Below are 20,377 nucleotides of genomic sequence, written 5' to 3' on the forward strand. Positions count from 1 at the left end.
TGAGTTGTCTACGCATACCTAATAAATGGAGCATGTATTCTCCCTTGTTAGAAAGATTTTGGAAGAAGACTGGTAGGTTAACTGACTGCTTAAGGTTAGTTTCTGCCACCACTTCAGTCAGGAAGAGTTAGTCAGAAGGGATGCTCTGTCCTTATGAAAAATTAGGTAAGGAGCTGAAAAGAAAGTGTGCGGAGCTCTGATAGTGATTAGCTTATGTAATGGCAACAAGGAAAAGAGTTTTTCAGGATAAATACTTTAATTCTGCCCTGGCTGAAGGCTCGAAGGGAAACCACACTTGGCGAGGCCAGAATGGGGAAATGATAACCTTCCGCTGTAATGCTTTTTGAATAAACTTGGGGATGAGAGGAGGTAGAGCGATGGGATATAGTAGACCACAGGGCCAACTGTGAACTACAGAGTCTCTCGGTGACTCCCCCACTTGAGGAGACCAGGGCAAAGTACCTGCTACACTTGGCAATGAGGGGAAAAGCAAAGAGGTCACAGCATGGTTGACTCTCTCAGCAAAATATCATTTTTGTAACTGATTGATTGAGAGACCACTCATGAGGGAGTAAGATGGACCTGCTCAGTTTGTCTGCTAACAAGTTGGCTTTCCTTGGGACATGCATTTCCAAAAGAAAGTGGCTGGAAGAGAGCACCTACTGCCAAACTCTCATTTGCTTCCCTGGTTCCCCCCTGCTTGCTGATGTACCAGACCAAAGACAAGTTGTTTGCCTGATTAGCAATCATCCCTAGAGGGGTAAAAATCATGAAATGCCAGTAAAGGCAAAGGAATGCTCTCATTTGTAGGACATTGATGTGAAGACTGGCCTCTATCTGGGACCACATGCCTTGGACTGTCCTTCCCAAGTAATGCCCTCCCAACCTACTTGGAAGGCATCCATAGTCACAGTGGCCTTGGGAATGGGCAGGGTAAAAGTGTGGCACCAAAACACTTATTTTGCTTGAACCCACCATGCTATGTGATGCCAGCAGATGTCTGTGATATGAATGGGTGCCATCAATGGATGATGTCCTACAGATTACTGTACCATTACAGTCCACTGTAGTACCCTCATATGAAAGTGAGCCAAGGGTACCAATACTGTTGACGCTGCCATCAACCCCAGTAGTTGTAAGATGAATTTGGCTGGAACTGAATGAAGAGAGATAATGTGTAATACTTGCTTTTGTAAAGTGTCCATTCATGTCTGGAGTAAAGTTGCTATTTGTGTTCAGGTACCTAGATGTGCACCAATGAACTCAAGAGTTTGCATCAGGCAGAGCTATGATGTGGTGTAGTTTATGGCAATGCCCAGCTGCAGACACGGTTAGGAGCAATAAGTCCCTGGTTGGAATCAGTAGGAGCCATTTGTCAAGATAAGGAGACACCCAGAATCCATGGAGTCTCAGGTGAGCTGCAACCACTGCCATACACTTGGTAAACACCCTGGGGGGGCTGTGGTAGGACCAAAGGGCAGTACTCATGCTCTGAACTGGTAGTGACTGGCTCCCACCTGGAGTATAGGCATCTCCTGGAATGCCTGTATATTTTGACAATGACAGTATGCATCCTGGATATCTATGGAGCACATTCAATTACCTTCTGTAAAAGCAGCAGGATGGACTGAACCATGACCATCCAGAACTTTTTAGGTCTTCAGTCTTCTTTGGCACTACAAAGAATCTCAAGTATGTTCCAGATCCTTGTTGCTCTAGTGGGATCAGCTGGATAACTATGTTCTCCAACAGTTTTTGTATTACTATAGCTACTGCTTTTCAGTGACTGGGTGGAATGTTAAGAATTCTTTTGTTGTATATTGGAGAGAGAAGGGAACATGGTATGTAATAACCTCTGGATATTATATTCTGCACCCAAGAATCTTTGGTAATGGCCATTCAGGCTTTTGGCTGCAGGGATACACATCCCCTAGCTACCTCTAGACTGCAGCAGTTGGGTAACCCTTTAGGGACATTGAAAGGGCTCCCCTCAGAATGAAGCTCAGAAGCTCTAATGTTTCAGGCCACCTCAGCCATGTGGTTATAACCTTCCATTACTGTTCCCCACTTCCTCCACCAGAGTCTTGAGAAGAACTTTTGTGTCTTTCTGAATCATATTTTTCTGCCACCTCTCTGGTTTCAAGAAAAGGACTTTTGAGGGATAGAAAAACAGATTCCCATGGCAGACAAAGCCTTTCCATCTTGTTTTCACCGAGAGAGAGACAGAGCAAGAGCGTTTATTTCACCATAGGGCCAAACAAGGTGTATCCATCAAAGGGGGCAATGATGAACAAAGACTTGAAGGGTTTTGCAAAATCACAAAGGCACATCCAGGCATGCCTTCTAATTGTTATTCCTCAACCCACCGATCTAGCAGCTCCCTCTGAGCTATGAGAAGTCAGCCTCATGGAAGCCTCTAATAGAGACTGAGGGTGACCAGTTGTGAAGAAAGTCTTTTTGTCCTCCATAGACATGGAAGCTTAGAGGGTACTGGACAACTGTATCTTCAATCCCCTCTGAAATCTTCTCACGTGCAAGATAATTCAGAGACCTAGATTACTCATTAGGGGGATGGACAGTAGAGCTCTGTTCCATAAGTTCGTTCTTGGTGGTTGCTGCAACCACCATAACATCAATTGGGGAATCCTTGCTCCAGTGACCCCTATATCCTTAGTTGCTACAAGATACTTGTCAGGATGTTTGGGGACTGGCTCCATGACATCTGGATCCTTCCAAACCCAGCATGAGATAATACCTACTATCTCCTCTGTTTGGGGGGGGGGTGGACTACTCAACTGTAGCTGAGCCAAATCCGAAAGCCTCAAGGAACACTGACTCCTCTTAGGAAGGGGAGGGGTTCAAAAACAACTACCTTTCTCTCTCAAAAGTTCAAGTATTTCCCCAAATTAGACATCCTCAACTGATTACCTGGGAGACCCTTCCCCCCTCATCAAAGTCAGTGTCTTCGGTTAACGACTCTTTTGGAGAGCAAGTGTCTCCTCTTACACATCTGCTTCTGATGGGGGAGCTTTGGTGGGAGGTTCAGGAGAGGACTCAGAAGTGCCAGTAGGGTCCTGAATAAGGACAGTCTTGACTGGACCGGCTGTCCCAGTGGGACAGGATGAAAAGACCCAACTTTCACTGAAGACAGCTGAACATCGGGTGGGCTTAAGTAGGCAGGGATGTCTTTTCCATAGAAGCAGAGAAGGCTCTCTCTACAACTTCAAAAGTTGAGGCCATGGGGGAACTGAGCCTCAACCTCACTGTATCCATGGAAACCTATGTAGGGCAAAACTCGATCTCCGTGGCTACAGCCTAAAAGCAGCGTTCAGCACAGAGCTGTCTAGCGCTGAGGCTCTGACAGGGAGGGGTACTCCGGGAACATCTGTGTCAATTTCAGCCCCCCCCCCAAGATCTGGGAGAAACAATGTGTTGCCAAGTTCCATCTGGATCCAAGAAGGTCAGACCCATCTAGGTCACAGAAGGTGTCGGAGTCAAAGAAGGCCAAGTCTTCGGATCTGACACAGACATACTTGGATGTCTTGGGTCCAATATCTCCAAAACTACTGGATGGATCAGAGTAGGAATCAAAGGTTGGGGCTGTGCATTACAGAGGCTCACAGGTCTGATGGTAGCTGGAGCCGGAATAACACCCAAATGAAGCTGGATTCTGAGAAATGTTCTCATCATCCTATCCACATTTGCTTCTGTTAAGCTCCTACATAACCTGACGGAAGATTATGTGGAAGACAGATGGAATACTCTTCGAGGAGTGTCCTGAAGGGTGGGACAGTGTAGCCTTGAAGACAGGGGTTTTGGAGTAAAACTTACAGGAGCATGAAGTGACTTGGATCAAGTTGGATACAAGAGAGAGGACAGAGTCAATGGTTTAGTTTCCACTGAATAAGAACTGTGGAGGTTGATGGATCCCAGATTTTCAAAACTTTCTCGGGCAGAGCCGAGCCCCAAAAATTTATAGGAGGACACAGCTTGGAGGAGCTCTTCCTTGAGTCTTTGGTTTTGACTTGTGCTTCTCCTGAGGATTTCTTGGAGGAGAATGCCACTACAGAAACTGATAAAGCAGAAGGATAAAGAAGGCCTTTTAAAATCAACTTATGCTTTCTCTTGACCAGGGCCCTGTGACTAAAACTGACACAAACATCACATTCCACATTCAGGTGTCCTGGACCCAGGCAGTAAAAACATTCTGAATGGCTGTCTGAATTAGGAATTTTGTGCCCGCAAGTGGAGCACTTTTCAAACCTCGTAGGCATCTCAGACATTTTAGTAAAATTACCTATAAATGGAAGTACAATTGTGTACACTTACCATAAATGTAGATGTTCGAGTGTATTCACTGTTGCCGTCATTACATTTAGGTAATCTGCGGGAAGGTTGCCCTCAGTCGACCTGAATAAGAAAGTCTTGGGTTCTACGTTGGTTGCTGTCTCTTCTTCCATGACATCAGGTCGTCAGGGGTATAAAACATGCAGCTGATGCCATTTTAATCAGTTTTTCTTGCCCCAGATGTCAGGTGCTCCCCAAATGGGGAGCAAAAAAAAAAAAAAAAAATATATATATATATATGTAATTTGGAACACAAAAAATATACCTCCAACTAAAAGCAAATACACCAAAAAGGCTTTTAAGCATAGTAAAGGAAAGAAGAGGTATAATAAGAGAGAAATAGGGGGCTGGAGGGTGTGTAACCAGGACTGCAACAGTGAATACACTCAAACATCTACATTTATGGTAAGTTATGATAAGTGTACACAACTGTACTATGTTCTTCGTGTTTCACAGTTGCAGTCATTGTATTTGGGTAGAATCCCAAAGCTATGGTTGTGAGGATGGAATTATACAGCATTAGGAGCAGCTATAAGGCCCTGCAGGACAGCAGTGGCAAAGCCTGCTCTGGATTTAGAAAAGAGAGGTAAATGGTAATGTTTTGTGAACGTATGAACTGAGCTCCAGGTAGCAGCTTCTAGAATGTCTCTGGTAGGAACCCCTCTGAGAAAAGCTGCAGAAGTAGATGCAGCCCTGGTGGAATGGGATCCAATCCCCTTGGGGCACAGGTTTATCATGGTCCATGTAGCAGAAACGAATACATTGGCTTATCCATTTTGAAATAGTCTGCTTTGAAATAGCCTTTCCCTCTGCCCCTGCAGCAAATGCCACCAGTAGTTGCTCAGATTTTTTTAGAGATTTTGTCCTGTTTAAATAGAATCTTAGTTGTCTGTATACATCCAATTAATGCAGAATCTGCTCCCCCTTGTTCTGTGGATTTGGGAAAAAAGTTGGCAGATGAATGGCCTGATTAAGAGCCACACTGAATACCAACTTAGGCATAAAGGATGGATTAGTCCTGAGGGCCACCCTGTCCGGATAAAAGGTAATGAAAGCTTCCACTGCCATGAGAGCCTGTAGTTCTGAAATCCTTCTAGATGAAGTGACTGCTAAAAGAAAAGCTGTCTTCTAAGAGAGAAATTTTATGTCTGCAGTAGCAGCTGGTTCAAAAGGAGGTAGGGTGAGTTTTTCCAGCACAAAATTTAGGTCCCATGCAGGAGTTGGTGCTCTCCTGGGAGGTCTCAAAATTTTGGCCCCTCTGAGGTACTGCTTTAGCAGGGGATGAGAAAAGAGAGGAGGCTCTGTGTTGTAATGAGCCGAAATGGCAAAGGCATGGATTTTTATAGAAGAAAAAGATAGGCCCTTGTGAAGCATCTCAGTTAAATATTGCAGAATCTGAGGACTATTGGGCATTGCTGTGTTTATTCCTTGTGCTTGGTTCCAGGCACAGAATCTTTTCCATTTATCAGCATAAGATTTTCTAGTACTAGGCCTTCTAGCCTCCAAAATGACATCCATCACAGGTTTACTGAGAGATGTGACTGGTGAAATTAGTTGATTAGCCATGCTGCAAGATTCAGAGTTTGGAGCTGAGTGTACAGAATTTGATAGTTCTGCTGAGACAGTAGGTAAGGTGTCTGAGGCACGTACCATGGAGGAAGGTGTGACATATTGTGTAGAAGCGGGTACCGGTGTTGGCGAGGCCAGTCTGGAGCAATCAGAATCATTTTCAGTTTTTCCTGTCTGACTTTTAGTAAAACCTTGGAGAGCAGAGGCAGAGGGGGAAAGGCATAGACTGATAGGTTTTTCCAGCTGAAGGATAGAGCATCCACTTTCCAAGCTTTTTTGTGATGGATTCTTGTGTAGAATTTGTCCAACTGATAGTTTTGGGGAGAGGCAAAAAGATCTATGTCTGGGCTCCCCCATCTTCGTGTCAACATGCTGAAGATTTGTGGATCCAGTTTCCATTTGTGTGTATCCATAAGATTTCTGCTTAGTTCGTCTGCCAAAGTATTTTGCTTTCCTGGCAGGAATTGAGATTGTAGATGTATTTGGTAAGTCAAGGCTGTGCTCCACAAAGCCATGGCTAGTCTGCAAAGGGGTAGGAGTGGGTACCCCCCTGCTTGTTAATGTACCACATAACTGTGGTGTTGTCTGTCTTTACCAATAGTTGTCCTGGATGAAGAAAATCCTTGAAGGCTGTCAGAGCATTCTGTACAGCTAGCATTTCTTTCTGGTTGATATGTAGGTGCATTTGATTTGGGCTCCATTCGCCCTGAATGCATCTCCCTGCCAGATGCCCCCCAAGCATAATCTGATGCGTCTGTAGTCAGGGTTTGGGTGGCAGGGGGTGGAATGAATGACAGTCCCTTGTTTTGGTGACAGGCCTCTGCCCACCATAGGAACTCCTGTTGCAGGCAAGGAATGATAGGAATCATTGTTTCCAGGCTGTGACAATGTTGACTCCATAAGCTTTTTAGGTACCACTGAAGTTTCCTCATATGCAGTCTTGCATATGGAATTAGTAGAATGCAGGAAGCCATGAACCCCAAGGCCTGCAGAATTTGTCTTGCAGATAGCTGGGTTTTTGTGGCCACTTGTTTGAAGTATGTCATCAATTGAATTTGTTTGTCTGGTGTGAGGTAAGCCATCTGGGCAGTTGTATTCAAGCTTGCACCCAGGAATGTAATTATTTGAGAGGGTACCAGTTGTGATTTCTTTTTGTTTATGGTGTACCCTAGGCATGTTAGAAGCCTTTTCACAAACACCAGATGTTGTAGAGGAGTGTCCTTGTTTTCTGCCCGAATTAGACAATTGTCCAGATAAGGATAAATTTGAATGTTTCTTTGTCTGCAAAATGCAATTACTGGTGCCAGACAGATAAGCCAAAGGGCAGTGCAGAGAACTGGAAATGCAAAAAGCCTGCTTTGAAGCGGAGGTATCTTCTGCAAGAATCCCTGATTGGGATATGCAAGTAAGCCTGTTTTAAGTCTAGAATTACCAACCAGGCATCCTTGCCCAGCATAGGCAGTAACTGTTGTAGTGTCAGCATCTTGAATTTTGGAATGTCCAGGAAAGTATTTAGAATGGATAAGTCCAGAACTGGACACCATGAGTTATCTTTTCTGGGTACCAGGAAATGTCTTGAATAAAAACCTTGTCTTTTTTCCTTTTCTGGTACTGGTTGAATAGCCCCCATATCCATGAGGGACAGAACTTGTTTCTGGGCCTCTGCCCACTGTTTTGGAGGCAGATCTGGCCATCCATTTGGAATTGGCAATGTGTGGAAATGAAATCTGTATCCCTGGGATACTATATTTAAGACCCACTTGTCCTGGGTAATTAGATGCCAATTTTGTGCATGAAGTGCTATTTTTCTCCCCAAAGGGGCTGCCAAAAGTTAAGTGCTTGGAAATGGCAGAGGAAAGTCATTGAGACTGTTTACCATAGGAGGGGCCTTGCTACTTCCAGATTTGGAGGTGGAGGCACCCCATTGTTTTGTTCTGTAAGTTCCTTGAGACTGAAACATGGAGCCTTTGGAGTGTCTGGGTTTGACCTGAGTGGCTCTGTTGGGTACTGGAAAGGACCCTTAGTAGGCCGGTGGCTGCACTTGTAAGAAATCCTTTACAGTTTGCATAGATTTAGCTTTGTCTTCCATCTTTTTCAAAACTTCTTCTGCCTTACTACCAAACAGACTGTCCTGTTGTAAAGGAGCATCCAACAATTTTGCTTTAACATGATCAGGCAGATTTTGCTCCTTGAGCCAAGCATGCCTTCTTATCACAGATCCAGTTACGGCGGCCCGGCAAGAGGCCTCCAAGGAATCAAAACCACACTGCAAAGTATGCTTTCCAACTTGTTCAGCTGAATGCAATAAATCCTGTAACTCTATTTTCCACACAGTCAGAAATCAACATAATTTTCTGTTTCAGTAAGCCCATGACATGCTGCTGATATTTAAGCATATGAAATTAACAGTTTAAAGCCCTGATAGCCAGGGTTGCAGATATGTAAACCTTCTTACCCCATCTATCCAGCATCCTGGAGTCTCTATCAGAAGGGGTAGGATTTTTAGCAGTAGAAGGCTTAACACCCTTGGGTCCCTGAAAAATTGTTTTAGGATCAGCAGTAGGGTTTTTAAAAAGAAACTTGTGGGAGTCAGGAACCCTGTGATATCTGTCTGGCTTACTAGGAGCCGGAGGCAGGGAATCAGGAGCCATGCTGGATTCTGAGAAAACATCAACAACAATGTCTAAAACAGGAGGTATAGCCAAAGGCCTATGCTGAGGAAGAAGAAGGAAATCTCTAAGCCTCTTTTTAGATTCTGAAAAATCCTGACTCTCTCAATGAAAATGGTCCCTTAAGGTATGCAAAGTTTCTCCAAAAGAAAAATCCTCAGGGAGAATCAGAAGGGATGGATTCTTCTGCATCAGAGTCCTCATAAGGGGGAATAGAAAATTCCTGATCAGAAGAGGAATCAGAAGAAATGGAAACCTGATCTGAAGATTCATAATCAGTGCCTTGCCTAGGCCTCTTAGCAGGAGGGGGTTGGGAAGCCCTGATCAAGGTAATTAAATTCTCAGCCATTATGATCATTTGCTTTTTAGGCATAGGGGCCTGAACACGTGGCCTATGCGTCAGTTTTTTAGACACAGAAGTTGATTTTGGCCTTGTTTTTGATGATGACGTCAGTTTACTATACAAATCTTTAGGCTTAAAAACACCCTCAGAAGCCGGTGCCTGCTCAGTGGCTCTGGACCCATCTAAAGGAGAGACATCCGCGGGTTCAATACTTGAAGAATCTCACGGCATACCGGACTCCGAATGTGTCTTGGTAGAGGCCTGCGAATCAAAAGTAGCGGGTATCAGGGGCTGCGAATGCGCCTCACTGAGTATCTGTGACTGGCTTAGGAGAACCTTCGTCGTTGATTTTGGACCTCGACGGTCTGTCTCTGTCTTTTTCTTTGTGTTTTTTGTGAATTCCAGTAGTCAGATTGCTAACCGACGAAATTTCTGGATAGTTAAATCTTGAGCCAAAATATTTAGAAGGAAAAATATTCCGACGCTTAATAGTGCATTGGTTACATTTAGCACAAAACTGACAGCAAGGCACATTATGGTCAGGGCCTAGGCAAGGAATACGGTACAAATGAAAATCCTTATGAGGTATTTGCTTCCCACATGTAATACAATTATTAACTTTTACTGACATCAGTAAGGAGCAAGAAAAAGTTTCCCCAACGGGGTACTTAGCTTTAGGTTGAAGACTTCGGTTCTGAAACTTGAAAATGAAAATTTCAGGAGTTGGCTGACAGGCACTTGCAAACTGCTTCTGCTTCGGGCACCGCATGGCAAGAAAGACTGGTTAAAATGGCGTCGGCTGCATGTTTTATACCCCTGATGACCTCACATCATGGAAAAAGAGACAGCAACCGACGCAGGACCCAAGACTTTGTTATTCAGGCTGACTGAGGGCAACCTGCCAGCAGATTACCCAAATGTAATGACTGCAACAGTGAAACATGAAGAACATCAACAAATCGGAGAAATACCAATGAAGGTAACAACAGTACCTAAAGCTAGAAAAGGTAAGAGTAATACCAACTATGGTGATAAAGAAATATCTCTGAGGTAACAAGAAAGCTGGTAAGGGATGAAGCCCCCCCTCCAAAAAAGAAAAGCACTACCTAAGATAGTTATATAAAGTTATTTATTTATTTATTTTTTGTACAGGAGGATGAAGGAAAAGAAGAAAGAAGATATCCAACTGGATAGAAATTATCAACAGTATACCACTTATCTACTACACATGAACTAATGGTGACCACGTCTTACTGTTGAAGCAGCAAACAAGATCTGAGGTAACGAAGGAGAAGAGCAGGATTATGGGCTACGGGAGTAGCTCAAGTTACAGAGCCTGAAGTCTGTCAAGAGTGGCACAGTGTGTAGCTGATGTCAGATCTGAGACCATCAGTTGAGAAACGGACAAAAACGACATATTTTTGCTTTTCCTCCTTAGTCTTTTCTGCATCAAAAAATGTCTTTGATCCTCCAGGAAAGACAGCTGGATACAGCAGCTTGAACCTCATACTTGCCTTTCAACATTCTCTGATTGCTGGAATAAGTTTGCTTCTCTTTTGTCTGGTGTACAATGAATAATCATTTTCCACAAACACTCTGCTATCTCCAATTTTTACTACGTTGTCCTTCTGCCACAGTTTTGTCAGGATCTACTGTAGCATGATTGCATCTTTACTAATGCATGTCTTGGTTGCTTTTTCATGGCCATGTTTGGAGCATACACTCAATGTTCCCTGTCAAGTAACAAATCCTGCAGTGGAATACCAATCCAGTTGCTTATATGTGCTTTAATAAAATTAATAATCTATTATTTTCAGTTTCTCTGGTACAGCAAAAAAATCTCAGGTGTGCTCTGTCTTCTAGCTGTATCATTTTTTGAAACAGCTCTTTTTCAGAAGTGTCATACTCAGCCAACCTTTTCTTCATTTCAACCTCTGAATTTTTCAGTGTTATCAGTTTACCTGAATAGCTATTTACAGCTTTTTCTATTTTTCCAGCATCTTGTTATTTGAATTGATATATTCCTTCAATGGTTCATTTATTTAAATCAGTACTGAGTATATTTAATTTATTTTTCCTCTAAATTACTGGAAGCCATCTCTTGTACCAAAGCTGGAGCTTGAACTGCTTTTTGCTGAAAGCTGCAGGATTCTACGCAATCACTGTTTTTTCTTCACTTTTTCTAGTTGATTTTCTTTCAGGTTCACTAAATTTCTTCTTTGCTAGCACCATGGCAGTGCACTTACTAGCCAGTAATGAATTTTACTCAAGCTGGTATAAGTATTAGCTTTTACTTCTCAGTTTTCATAATGGGAGAGATGAAATTAAGATGTCAATCACTGCACAGGCATCTTGGAAGTCCTACCACACATAACCTTACCACAAACCAGAAAAAATGACTTGCCTAACTCACATTCTTCAGCTCTACTCTTTAAACATGCTTCTTTCTTCAACAGACTAAAAAAATACTCTTAACTAAAACAACTCTGTTGGTGAAGCTCTCTATTCATCTTACATCTCTAAAACCTAAAACTCCATTCTCCCTGCTCTTAAACAAACACCTAAATTAAAACACCACCTAATGAACATATAGCTATGAGTCGGCTCAGCTATTACACAACTATTCCGATCCATCCACACAGTGCAGGCTTAGTGATGCTATCTTTCACCTTATCCAAGAACCCTCATACTACCGATGTATATCTACAGCCTGCGTCTCTGCCATCTTTTGTCCCTAAGCACTTACTCTCCTCTCTATTATCCAAGGACCCTCATACTACCGGATGTATATCTACAGCATACGTCTCTGCCATCTTTTGTCCCTGAGCACTTACTCTCCTCTCCATTATCCAAGGACCCTCATACTACCGGATGTATATCTACAGCCTGCGTCTCTGACATCTTTTGTCCCTAAGCACTTACTCTCCTCTCCATTTTCCCTTCCACTCCCTGCTCTTCTCCACACCCCCTTATTTTGATTATAGCCTGCAATTCCCATTCAACATCTCCTGACTTTCCCCCATTTTCCTTTTGCATATCACACACCCCTTTTGTATCTCCCTCTACCCAGCCACATGCCACACAATGGCACTTTACAGCCTCGCTTCTTGACAACAGCCATACATCATTTTATGCAGCTTCTCTACTAAACATCTATTTCAACCTTTACTGCACACTATGCAAGATCCAACTACCTCCTGTACTGACACCCCTACCCATTTTCCCAATATTGCCTCTCAAACTTGTCTTTTCACATTGCTGTATAACTATCATGTCCATCAGTGCTTTACCTAAATAATTATTTTCCTCAAATCTCACTACTTAAAAGTAGCCCTTGCAAATGACTTTCTGTTTTCTCTCTTTCCCACTTTCTTTGTTTTAACAGTGTTGTAATGAAATATTAGATTTTATACTGCTACATACTATCTTTTCTAAAACTCTGTTTATGTTTTATTATATGTTCTCTTTGTACTCATTCTGCTAAATTGTTTAAACTCTTTGTAATTTTCCTTATGCGCTTTTTGTATTTTAGTACATGTATTACATATGGAGCTTTTCTCCGCTAAAAACGGGTGACTTATGCTCAGAAGGACAATCCCAGCAAACAAATGTTAATAAATAAATAAAATTCAGTTTAAGGAAATAGGTCTGTTGACTGTCTCAGCAGAAGAACTGCTCGAGAGAGACAGACAGAGGTACTGCTCATTAATGAGACTGTTTCATTAAATTTTAGTTCTAGGTTGCAAAGTTCAGTTTTAGTGGTACAGTGTGTAATAAAACATAAGGTTGTGGAATGCAGTGCATAGGATTTGGGTGTGTGTTTGTGTATGTGGGGATGATACAGAATGCTCTCCTACTTCAAGGCCACCGCACTATCAGCATGCAGCTCTTTTTAAAGGTGCAGAAAGCTCAGGACTGATTATATTAAGGGAAATATAGTGGCAGTAACCCCCTAAATGAAGGGGTGTTGGGAGTTCTGCCCCAAAGAAAAATGCATATTTGATATTTGTTGAAGTTCTTTTTGATTAAAAAAACAAACTTTCAGCCATTTTCTTTTCCATGGCCTTCTATTTTGCCTGCTGGGTGTCTGTTAATATTCAGTGTACTTCAAGTATATTCATCATAACAGCAGAAATGTAAGTGCAGATGTGGGCAATACATATATCTGAAATCATGGTGCCTCAGAGGCTTCCTCTTACATTGAAATACAGTGATCTTAGTAGTTAGTACCAAGTGAAAAGGGACAGAGACCCCACATCATGGTGATGTAAAGACAAGTTTCACATTTCACTGATCTTTTTGGTTCCTCGTGACTGACCACTGGCTGCAATCAGGGCATCCCCTAGTACACCAGGTCTAATGGGGGTCTCCCTTCCTCCCCTGGGCTAAGTCTGACCCATGCTCAAGGCCTGTCAGGAGATCAAGGCACCTGGTGCAGCATAATATTGTTAAAAGGAATGTTTCTTATTCTATGGCCAAATTTCCCTCCTCTGTGCAAACCCATATAAGTCAAGGGGATGGTCGTGCAATGGGACATGCTGACATAACATCCTGCATCCACAGTAACTCAGCCAATGCGCCTGCCTCCCGCAGATTGATGCCCACTTTGGTGTCCCCAGTCTTTGCCAGTGGTTGACCTCAAGGTACACCAACTGCAAGTCCTCCACTGAGGATGGGCATACCCATCCTTTCTCTACCAATGCCTTAGAACGCCCAAACCATTAATTGAAGCAGAGTTATTTGCACCACATTTAGGGCTTTATCCTGCTAAGCCACAATGCTGGCTATAGATTTTTGTGTTAGAATTTCACTTTTGGTCACAGTGTAAGGATCACTGCTGTACTATGTCACTATCGAGGGTTATATTAACTTGAACTGAGAAGGAAAGTGGGGGCACAAAACCGGTGAACAAAGCTTTGAAACAAAATAGAAGGGATACATTTGGGCTGGAAGGATTTAGGGAGATGTGATCATAACTTACAACCTGAGGTACAAATGTCAAAAAGAAAATAAAAAGCTTTTTTTTTAATAGAATGCTAGACAAATGGAATAAATGCAGTAATGGGTATGGTATGAGAATGGCCTGTAGTAGCGGAACAGCTGAAGCGTGCAAAGTGCATTAATCGGTCAGACCTGGTGATCATTTTTTGTGTATTCTTTTGTCAGCTGTGCTTGTCTCTCTCTCTCTCTCTCTCTCTCTCTCTCTATATATATATATATATATATATATATACACTCACACATTTATCATTTGACATACTCTGTTGTTCTGGAGGCTGCTTCTCATTAGGCACATGCATGCAACACAAGTCATATAAGAAAGTAAATATTAATATGAACTCTGCAGAGCTGTGAGGAGATATTAAAAATGCGGCTACAACATAAATTCCTTACAGAGATCTGTAAAACACAAGAAGGCAGTGTCTGTCACAATAAGTTGCAAAGAATTACAAGACATGAGAAAAAACTAAAAGCAAAATGTGTTGTGCAAAACTGTTTGCCACAAAGGTTTGATAAATGCTTTGAAAAGTGTGTCCATAAATGCAACACATGGGAAAATAGTTACAAAGTATCAAACTACAATGTGGTGTACAAATCAAAGTAACAAAACTGTTTGTATGCAAAGTAACAAAATTGTTTTCAGCAAGGTGGCCTTTGCCTACATTTGTACTTATCCTTATGAAAGACAAATAGCTCAATATCATGATTCAAAAGAATCTACCATGCTGACAGCTCAGTAGATATGCCCAATTTGAGGCTTTCTTTTAGCTCCGAAAGAAAACTAGATTTTCTGCTAGGGTGGGGGCAATTATATCTCTCACTGAACTGTCCACACCTTATTACTACAAGAGGTGATTTAATAAAGGAAGCTGGGGTATAACTGACAATAAAATGAGTAATGTAAACACAGGGTACAGCGTGAAACAGCTAAAATTAAGGAAGGTACAAATGAAAACTACAGGAAAGGAAGGTATTCTTGCATGTGGCAAGTCATCCAGTAAGAACTTCTTTCCATATATCAGACCTATAACACAGCTATCTGCTACTATCATGGGTCATCACAGCAAATGGGAACATTTTAATAGTGTACTTGGCATCAAGCTAAGTGAAGAGAAATGTTAATATGTACATAACGTACAAGACATGAGATAACAACACAGAGGTCCTAGGAAAAGAAAAGCGACTGACTGAGTGAATTTTAACTGAAATGCAGAAGAAGCAGACAGGCAAATATAAAAATACAATAATAAAATTAATTAGAAATCTAGTAATTGTTAAACATTATATTTTTCAAATGGCTGTGGGAATTCTACATGTTCAATTACTACATATAAAAGCAAAATACAACTGCCACAACTACTATAAGTGCTGTTTTTCTTACCAATAAATCCCAGCTGAGAAAATTCTAGAACCATCCAGTCTTCTGAAGATAACTGAAGTGCAAAATTTTTCATTGTGCTAAAGTAATGCGGTTTGGCAACTATGTCATCTTCAAGCTGTGGAGATAAGAAAAATATATTAATATATAAATAATAAATAAATACATTTATAAATAATATAAATATATTTATTATATTATATATATAAAACATATATAACATTTATTATATTATATATAGGGTCTATATTATATAGTCGAAGTTTCAAAACTTCGAACCTCACATGAGCAAACTCATATGAGCGAAGTTCGAAACATCAACTATATAATAAAAAAAAACATACCTTACCGCTCTGAGCAGGGGGACAAACCCCCCTGCACCCCCCACCCCCCCTACTTAAATATACCAACTCCGAGAATGCACTTCAGTGCAGAAAGGGAAAATTTCCCATTCTGAGTGTGAAACGCCGTTGACTTTCACCTTCAACCTTTCCAATGTTCGATCATATGATGTTGACCATCTATGATTCGAACATAGTCGCTCATCTAATATAGACCCTTATATATATATATATATATATATATATATATATATATATATATATTTATAAATAATAATAAATACAGACTTGATACAGTCTGATGAGAGTGAACTTGCACATGTCTGATGAAACCGAACACATTATCAGAAAGACAATGCAGTTAGTTGTATGAGTACACTCATTATAACAGTAGAGGCTTGAACAATCAGATCACTGCTGCAGTTATTTAAATGTTTTGGGTTTCTTATACCATGACGGGAATCAACTCCATTCCCAAGTCAGGGTACGATTAGAGTGCCTGAAATTAGTACCATTTCAGTCTTTGGTGTTAGCCAATAACTCTCTTTGCAGCTCCTGAAATGTGCCCAGAACTGCCTCCTTCTGTAATTCATACAGGGTTACATATAGTATATTTAATAACAATTGTAAATTTTTTTTTATTAGTCCTGGTGCTCCTACTGCTATTGGAACTGTCTGGGTATCATTCTTCCACAATGCATTTGTTTCTGCTTGCAGATTCTGGTAGTTTATAACTTTCTGTCTCTCTGTAACACAGTTGTAAGTGTTACGTCATCTTATTTTTCATGGACCAATATATCTGGTTTTCTCACATCTATTTTTTGAACTGTTGGTAATGAGTGGTCCCATGTGATCTGATGGTGATGATGATCTAGAGGAATTCATACATTTTTTGCATGAAACACAGGAGAGAAGAATAACAGTGATTGGGGGCTTAAATTTACCAGAAACAGACTGGAATAACATTGATTCAACATTAGTAAAGACATTACTTACGACGAATGCTCAGGAATAACAATTGTTTCAGATTGCAAAAAAGCCTAACAGGGAACAGAACATACTCAACACTGTGTGTATTTCTAAAGAAATTACCATTACTTCATGTCGACTTTTACCACCACTGATGTGCACTGATCATGGAGTTATAAATGTTAATTTAGATAATTCTTTGCAAACTAAAATCTAACACACTGCAGAGCAGATTAATTAACAGATGATACGGAAGCAAAACAGTAACTATGTAAAACTAATTGGAGTGATGCATTTGGCAGAAAAACTACAGAAGGAATGTAGAAAGTTTTGAAAGAAAACTTGCTTGGATGCAAAAATAAAAAAAAATAATAAACAAATAAATGATGCAAAAAATAAACAAACAAATGTTTAACTTCAGGATCTAGGCAGACAACTTCAGGAGGACATATTTCCATAAGAACAAGATACTTGATTAAGATGAGAAGCAAAAAATATAAGAAATGGAAAAGAGGTCGAACTACGACTTTGAAAAATAAAATAAACAAGTTGGACAGACAGATTAAACATAGATCATAAAAACAAAATTCAAATTTTGAAAAATGAAATAAGCTGGACAGACAAATTAAACATGGATCATAATTCAAAAATCAACTTAAAAATGAAACGGATAAATTAAACAAGATCAAGAAAAAATTGAAGAAAATGTATATAAAGATAGTGAGCATAATAGAAAACCATTTTATGGATACATAAGATGTGGCAGGAGTACTGATAAACTGTATGTAAATTCTAAAATATATTCTTAGACACAACAAATTATAGACATATTTACAAAATATTATGCAAAGTACTTTGTGTGCACAAAGGGGGTGATAAATTGTCCTAGTGGCATCCAGGCAACCACAGATACTGAAAGCTAATTAAATTACATTGAAAAATAACTAAGCAAACTGGATCCAAACAAAGCACTGGGAGGAGATGGAATTAGTAATAATGACCTGAGAACACTTTGGCGTGAACTTACAGTATCATTACAGGTGTGTGATGCATAATATCCTTGCACACAATGTCCTTTGTACTAAGTGGACATAAATAAGATTGTCCTTTATACAGAGAGATGTTAACTGAAGCACACTACAAAGTTTAGGGTACTTGCTTAATGTCTGCACTGCTTAGCGTTCTATAGGATAAAACCTATTTCGGACATTAAGCGGTGCACACCTGTATATTTATTATTTACTAGCTCATACAAACATGGGGAGATTTCTCAAGATTGCAGACATGTACTTGTTAAACCTATCTTTAAGGGAAAGGGGAGTAGGATAAACCCAGAGTCATGCAGAGCATAAGTTTAGTTTCATGCTGTAAAAAAATAATAGAAAAGGTTATATTGGACAAATTACTGTCAGAACTGGAAAACAAGGGACTTGAAACCATACATCAGCATGCATATTTTGAAAATAGATCTAATACCAGCTGTAACATGATGTTCTATAACACTATATGAATGAATATTCAATATGTGAATGAAAAAGTGTGCTGTGATGTAATCTGTATAGATTAACTTCAAAATTTGATAGGGTCACACAAAAAAATACTGATCAATAAATTAGAACAACTAGACATTTATGTGCTCTTGATAAGATGGACAGTTACATGATATAGGAGGATTTTAACTGAAACAAATGCTCTGGTAGAGTTTTTAGTTGACTCCAGAACAGAAGTATCTGTTAAAAAAGGGATAATCAGTAAGGCATATATAAAATATTAGTAAGTATACAAATCAATCAGAGGAGGGCAGAAAAGATTGGAAAGAGAGGCTGGAAAAACAATTTACAAGTAAACAATGACAAGATGTGTGTATGGCTCCCAGTATGCAACCAAGTCCAGAAGGTTTAGGATCTTTGCTTGGAAACGTCTGCATAAGTACTTTTATACCTCAAGCAGACTTCAAAGAATTTTTCCTCAGGTAAATGTTGGAGGTGTGATGGAGGAAAAAAAGGTAACCGGGAACATATATTTTGGGAGTGTAATGAGTTGTTAGACTTTAAGCATTCCCTAGAGAGTACTCTGTCAGAATTATTGGTGAAAAAATGGTTGTAAGTAAGAAAATGATTCTTTTGAGCTGGGAAACAGGATGTGAACTGCCTAGACATAGTAAGGCCTTATTAAGTTTAATTCTGACGGCTGATTTCCATTTTCTAGTAATTGTTTTTGGCAAAGTCTACAACAACTGTATTCGAGGTACTGAATATTGTAAAAGTAACCAAGAAGAAACTTTGCAGTCTGGATGGTGTGAAGTTCACTCCTTGAAACATGTTATGCACCTAGTTCACTAATAAAATTTTAGCTTTAAAATACGTGCTAAACATAACAAAATAGCATATAGTCGAGAGTTGAGCTAAAATGGAATATCCTTTATTGAAACACACAAACAAGTGATCCTAACTGAGCATAATGAAAAGCTTTAAAGACATTCATTAATTTATATATAATCGGGTTATTTGGAGCAAGGGATAGTTACAGAGGGTGGTTCTGTTAAGAGCAATAAAAGCATTAAACTCATTACTTTAACTAAGCCCCCCTTTCCCCTTAACATCAAAGTGTAAAACTGCGACTGTGCTACCTTAGAACTAAAACTTAAAAGCTAGAGACAAATTAAATATATAAGAACAGCTTATTAAGGTTAACCTACTAATCCAAACTTTATTAACTTAGAAACCAACTCACTAACAAAATAATTAATTAACTAACAAAAAGATCTACCACTAAACATCTATCAGAATAAATATTAGTAACGTATAAACTAAAACATTTAACAAAGATCGCTTTTGTACCAAATAAATAGTTCATGTAAAAAAAAATAAATAAATAATATTAATGAACATGTATACAAATCTATAAGTGAACACCTAAGTAGGCTAAACACCATAGCTATAACTGTTAAGTTGGAAATACAGTGAAAAATGTTAGAAATAGTGAAAAATGTTAGAAATAAAGCATTAAGGCCCTGGGATCTGTTTATGTGCGGCATCTAACTAAGAAAGCACTTATCTTAAATGAGTAAAAGTATCAGAAAACAGCACCAATGTTAGTTATTTTCATTGTAAAATATTACAATGTTTGATATTTGTTTATAACAATATCAGCATGTGTAATATTAGGATGTAATGTCAGCATTAATCAGTCCCATATCAGACTTTTAATAGTCTTTTAAACAGTGAGGCAATTTTCTGAGTTCTAGTATGCTTTTTATGGAGCAATAATAATTATGCCCCGGTTTTCTGAGAGTTCATTTTCATCTGCCACAGTAGTTCATGTTTTTCTAAAAGATTATGGATGTCTCCTAGTTCCAAATGGTCCACATGATCAATAATTTGAATTTTAAAGCCAGTGTGTCTTTTGTGAAGCTGCAGGAGCCACGCCATTGCATTATTTTTGCATTTAGCTCTAATTTCAGAAAGATGGCCAGAAGTCGTTTTAAGTCTGTTGAGCGTTTTCCCCATATAAAATGCTTCAGTCATTGCAGCTTGCCCTGTAAACCACCTGCATTGAGTTACAGTCACCTCCTGTGTTGGTTTTAATCAGTTTCTTTAAACATGTCTCCCTCCTGTATGTGCTGACAAAACAGCTGGCTCCACATTTATCGGTGCATGTATTCAATGGTCTGGGCCTACCTTCAACCCAACTCCTGATGTTTCTGACCTTCCTATACACAAAGGAAGGAGCTTCGCTAAGGATGTCCATTAGATACGAG

General features: G+C 39.9%; 1 protein-coding gene across 1 annotated transcript in view; it reads right to left on the minus strand.

Moving 5' to 3' along the window:
• The window catches only part of MGAT4A (alpha-1,3-mannosyl-glycoprotein 4-beta-N-acetylglucosaminyltransferase A), a 2,332,896-nt gene that overhangs the window by 336,587 nt on the left and 1,975,932 nt on the right, over positions 1 to 20,377 (minus strand). The window contains exon 9 of the mRNA XM_044072194.1: positions 15,311 to 15,425. Within this exon, the coding sequence (XP_043928129.1) occupies positions 15,311 to 15,425 (115 nt within the window). The remainder of the gene's footprint in view (positions 1 to 15,310; positions 15,426 to 20,377) is intronic.

The sequence above is a fragment of the Protopterus annectens genome, chromosome 5.part0, assembly GCF_019279795.1.
Source record: "Protopterus annectens isolate FY-2018-M chromosome 5.part0, PAN1.0, whole genome shotgun sequence".
Classification (NCBI taxonomy): Eukaryota; Metazoa; Chordata; order Ceratodontiformes; family Protopteridae; genus Protopterus; species Protopterus annectens.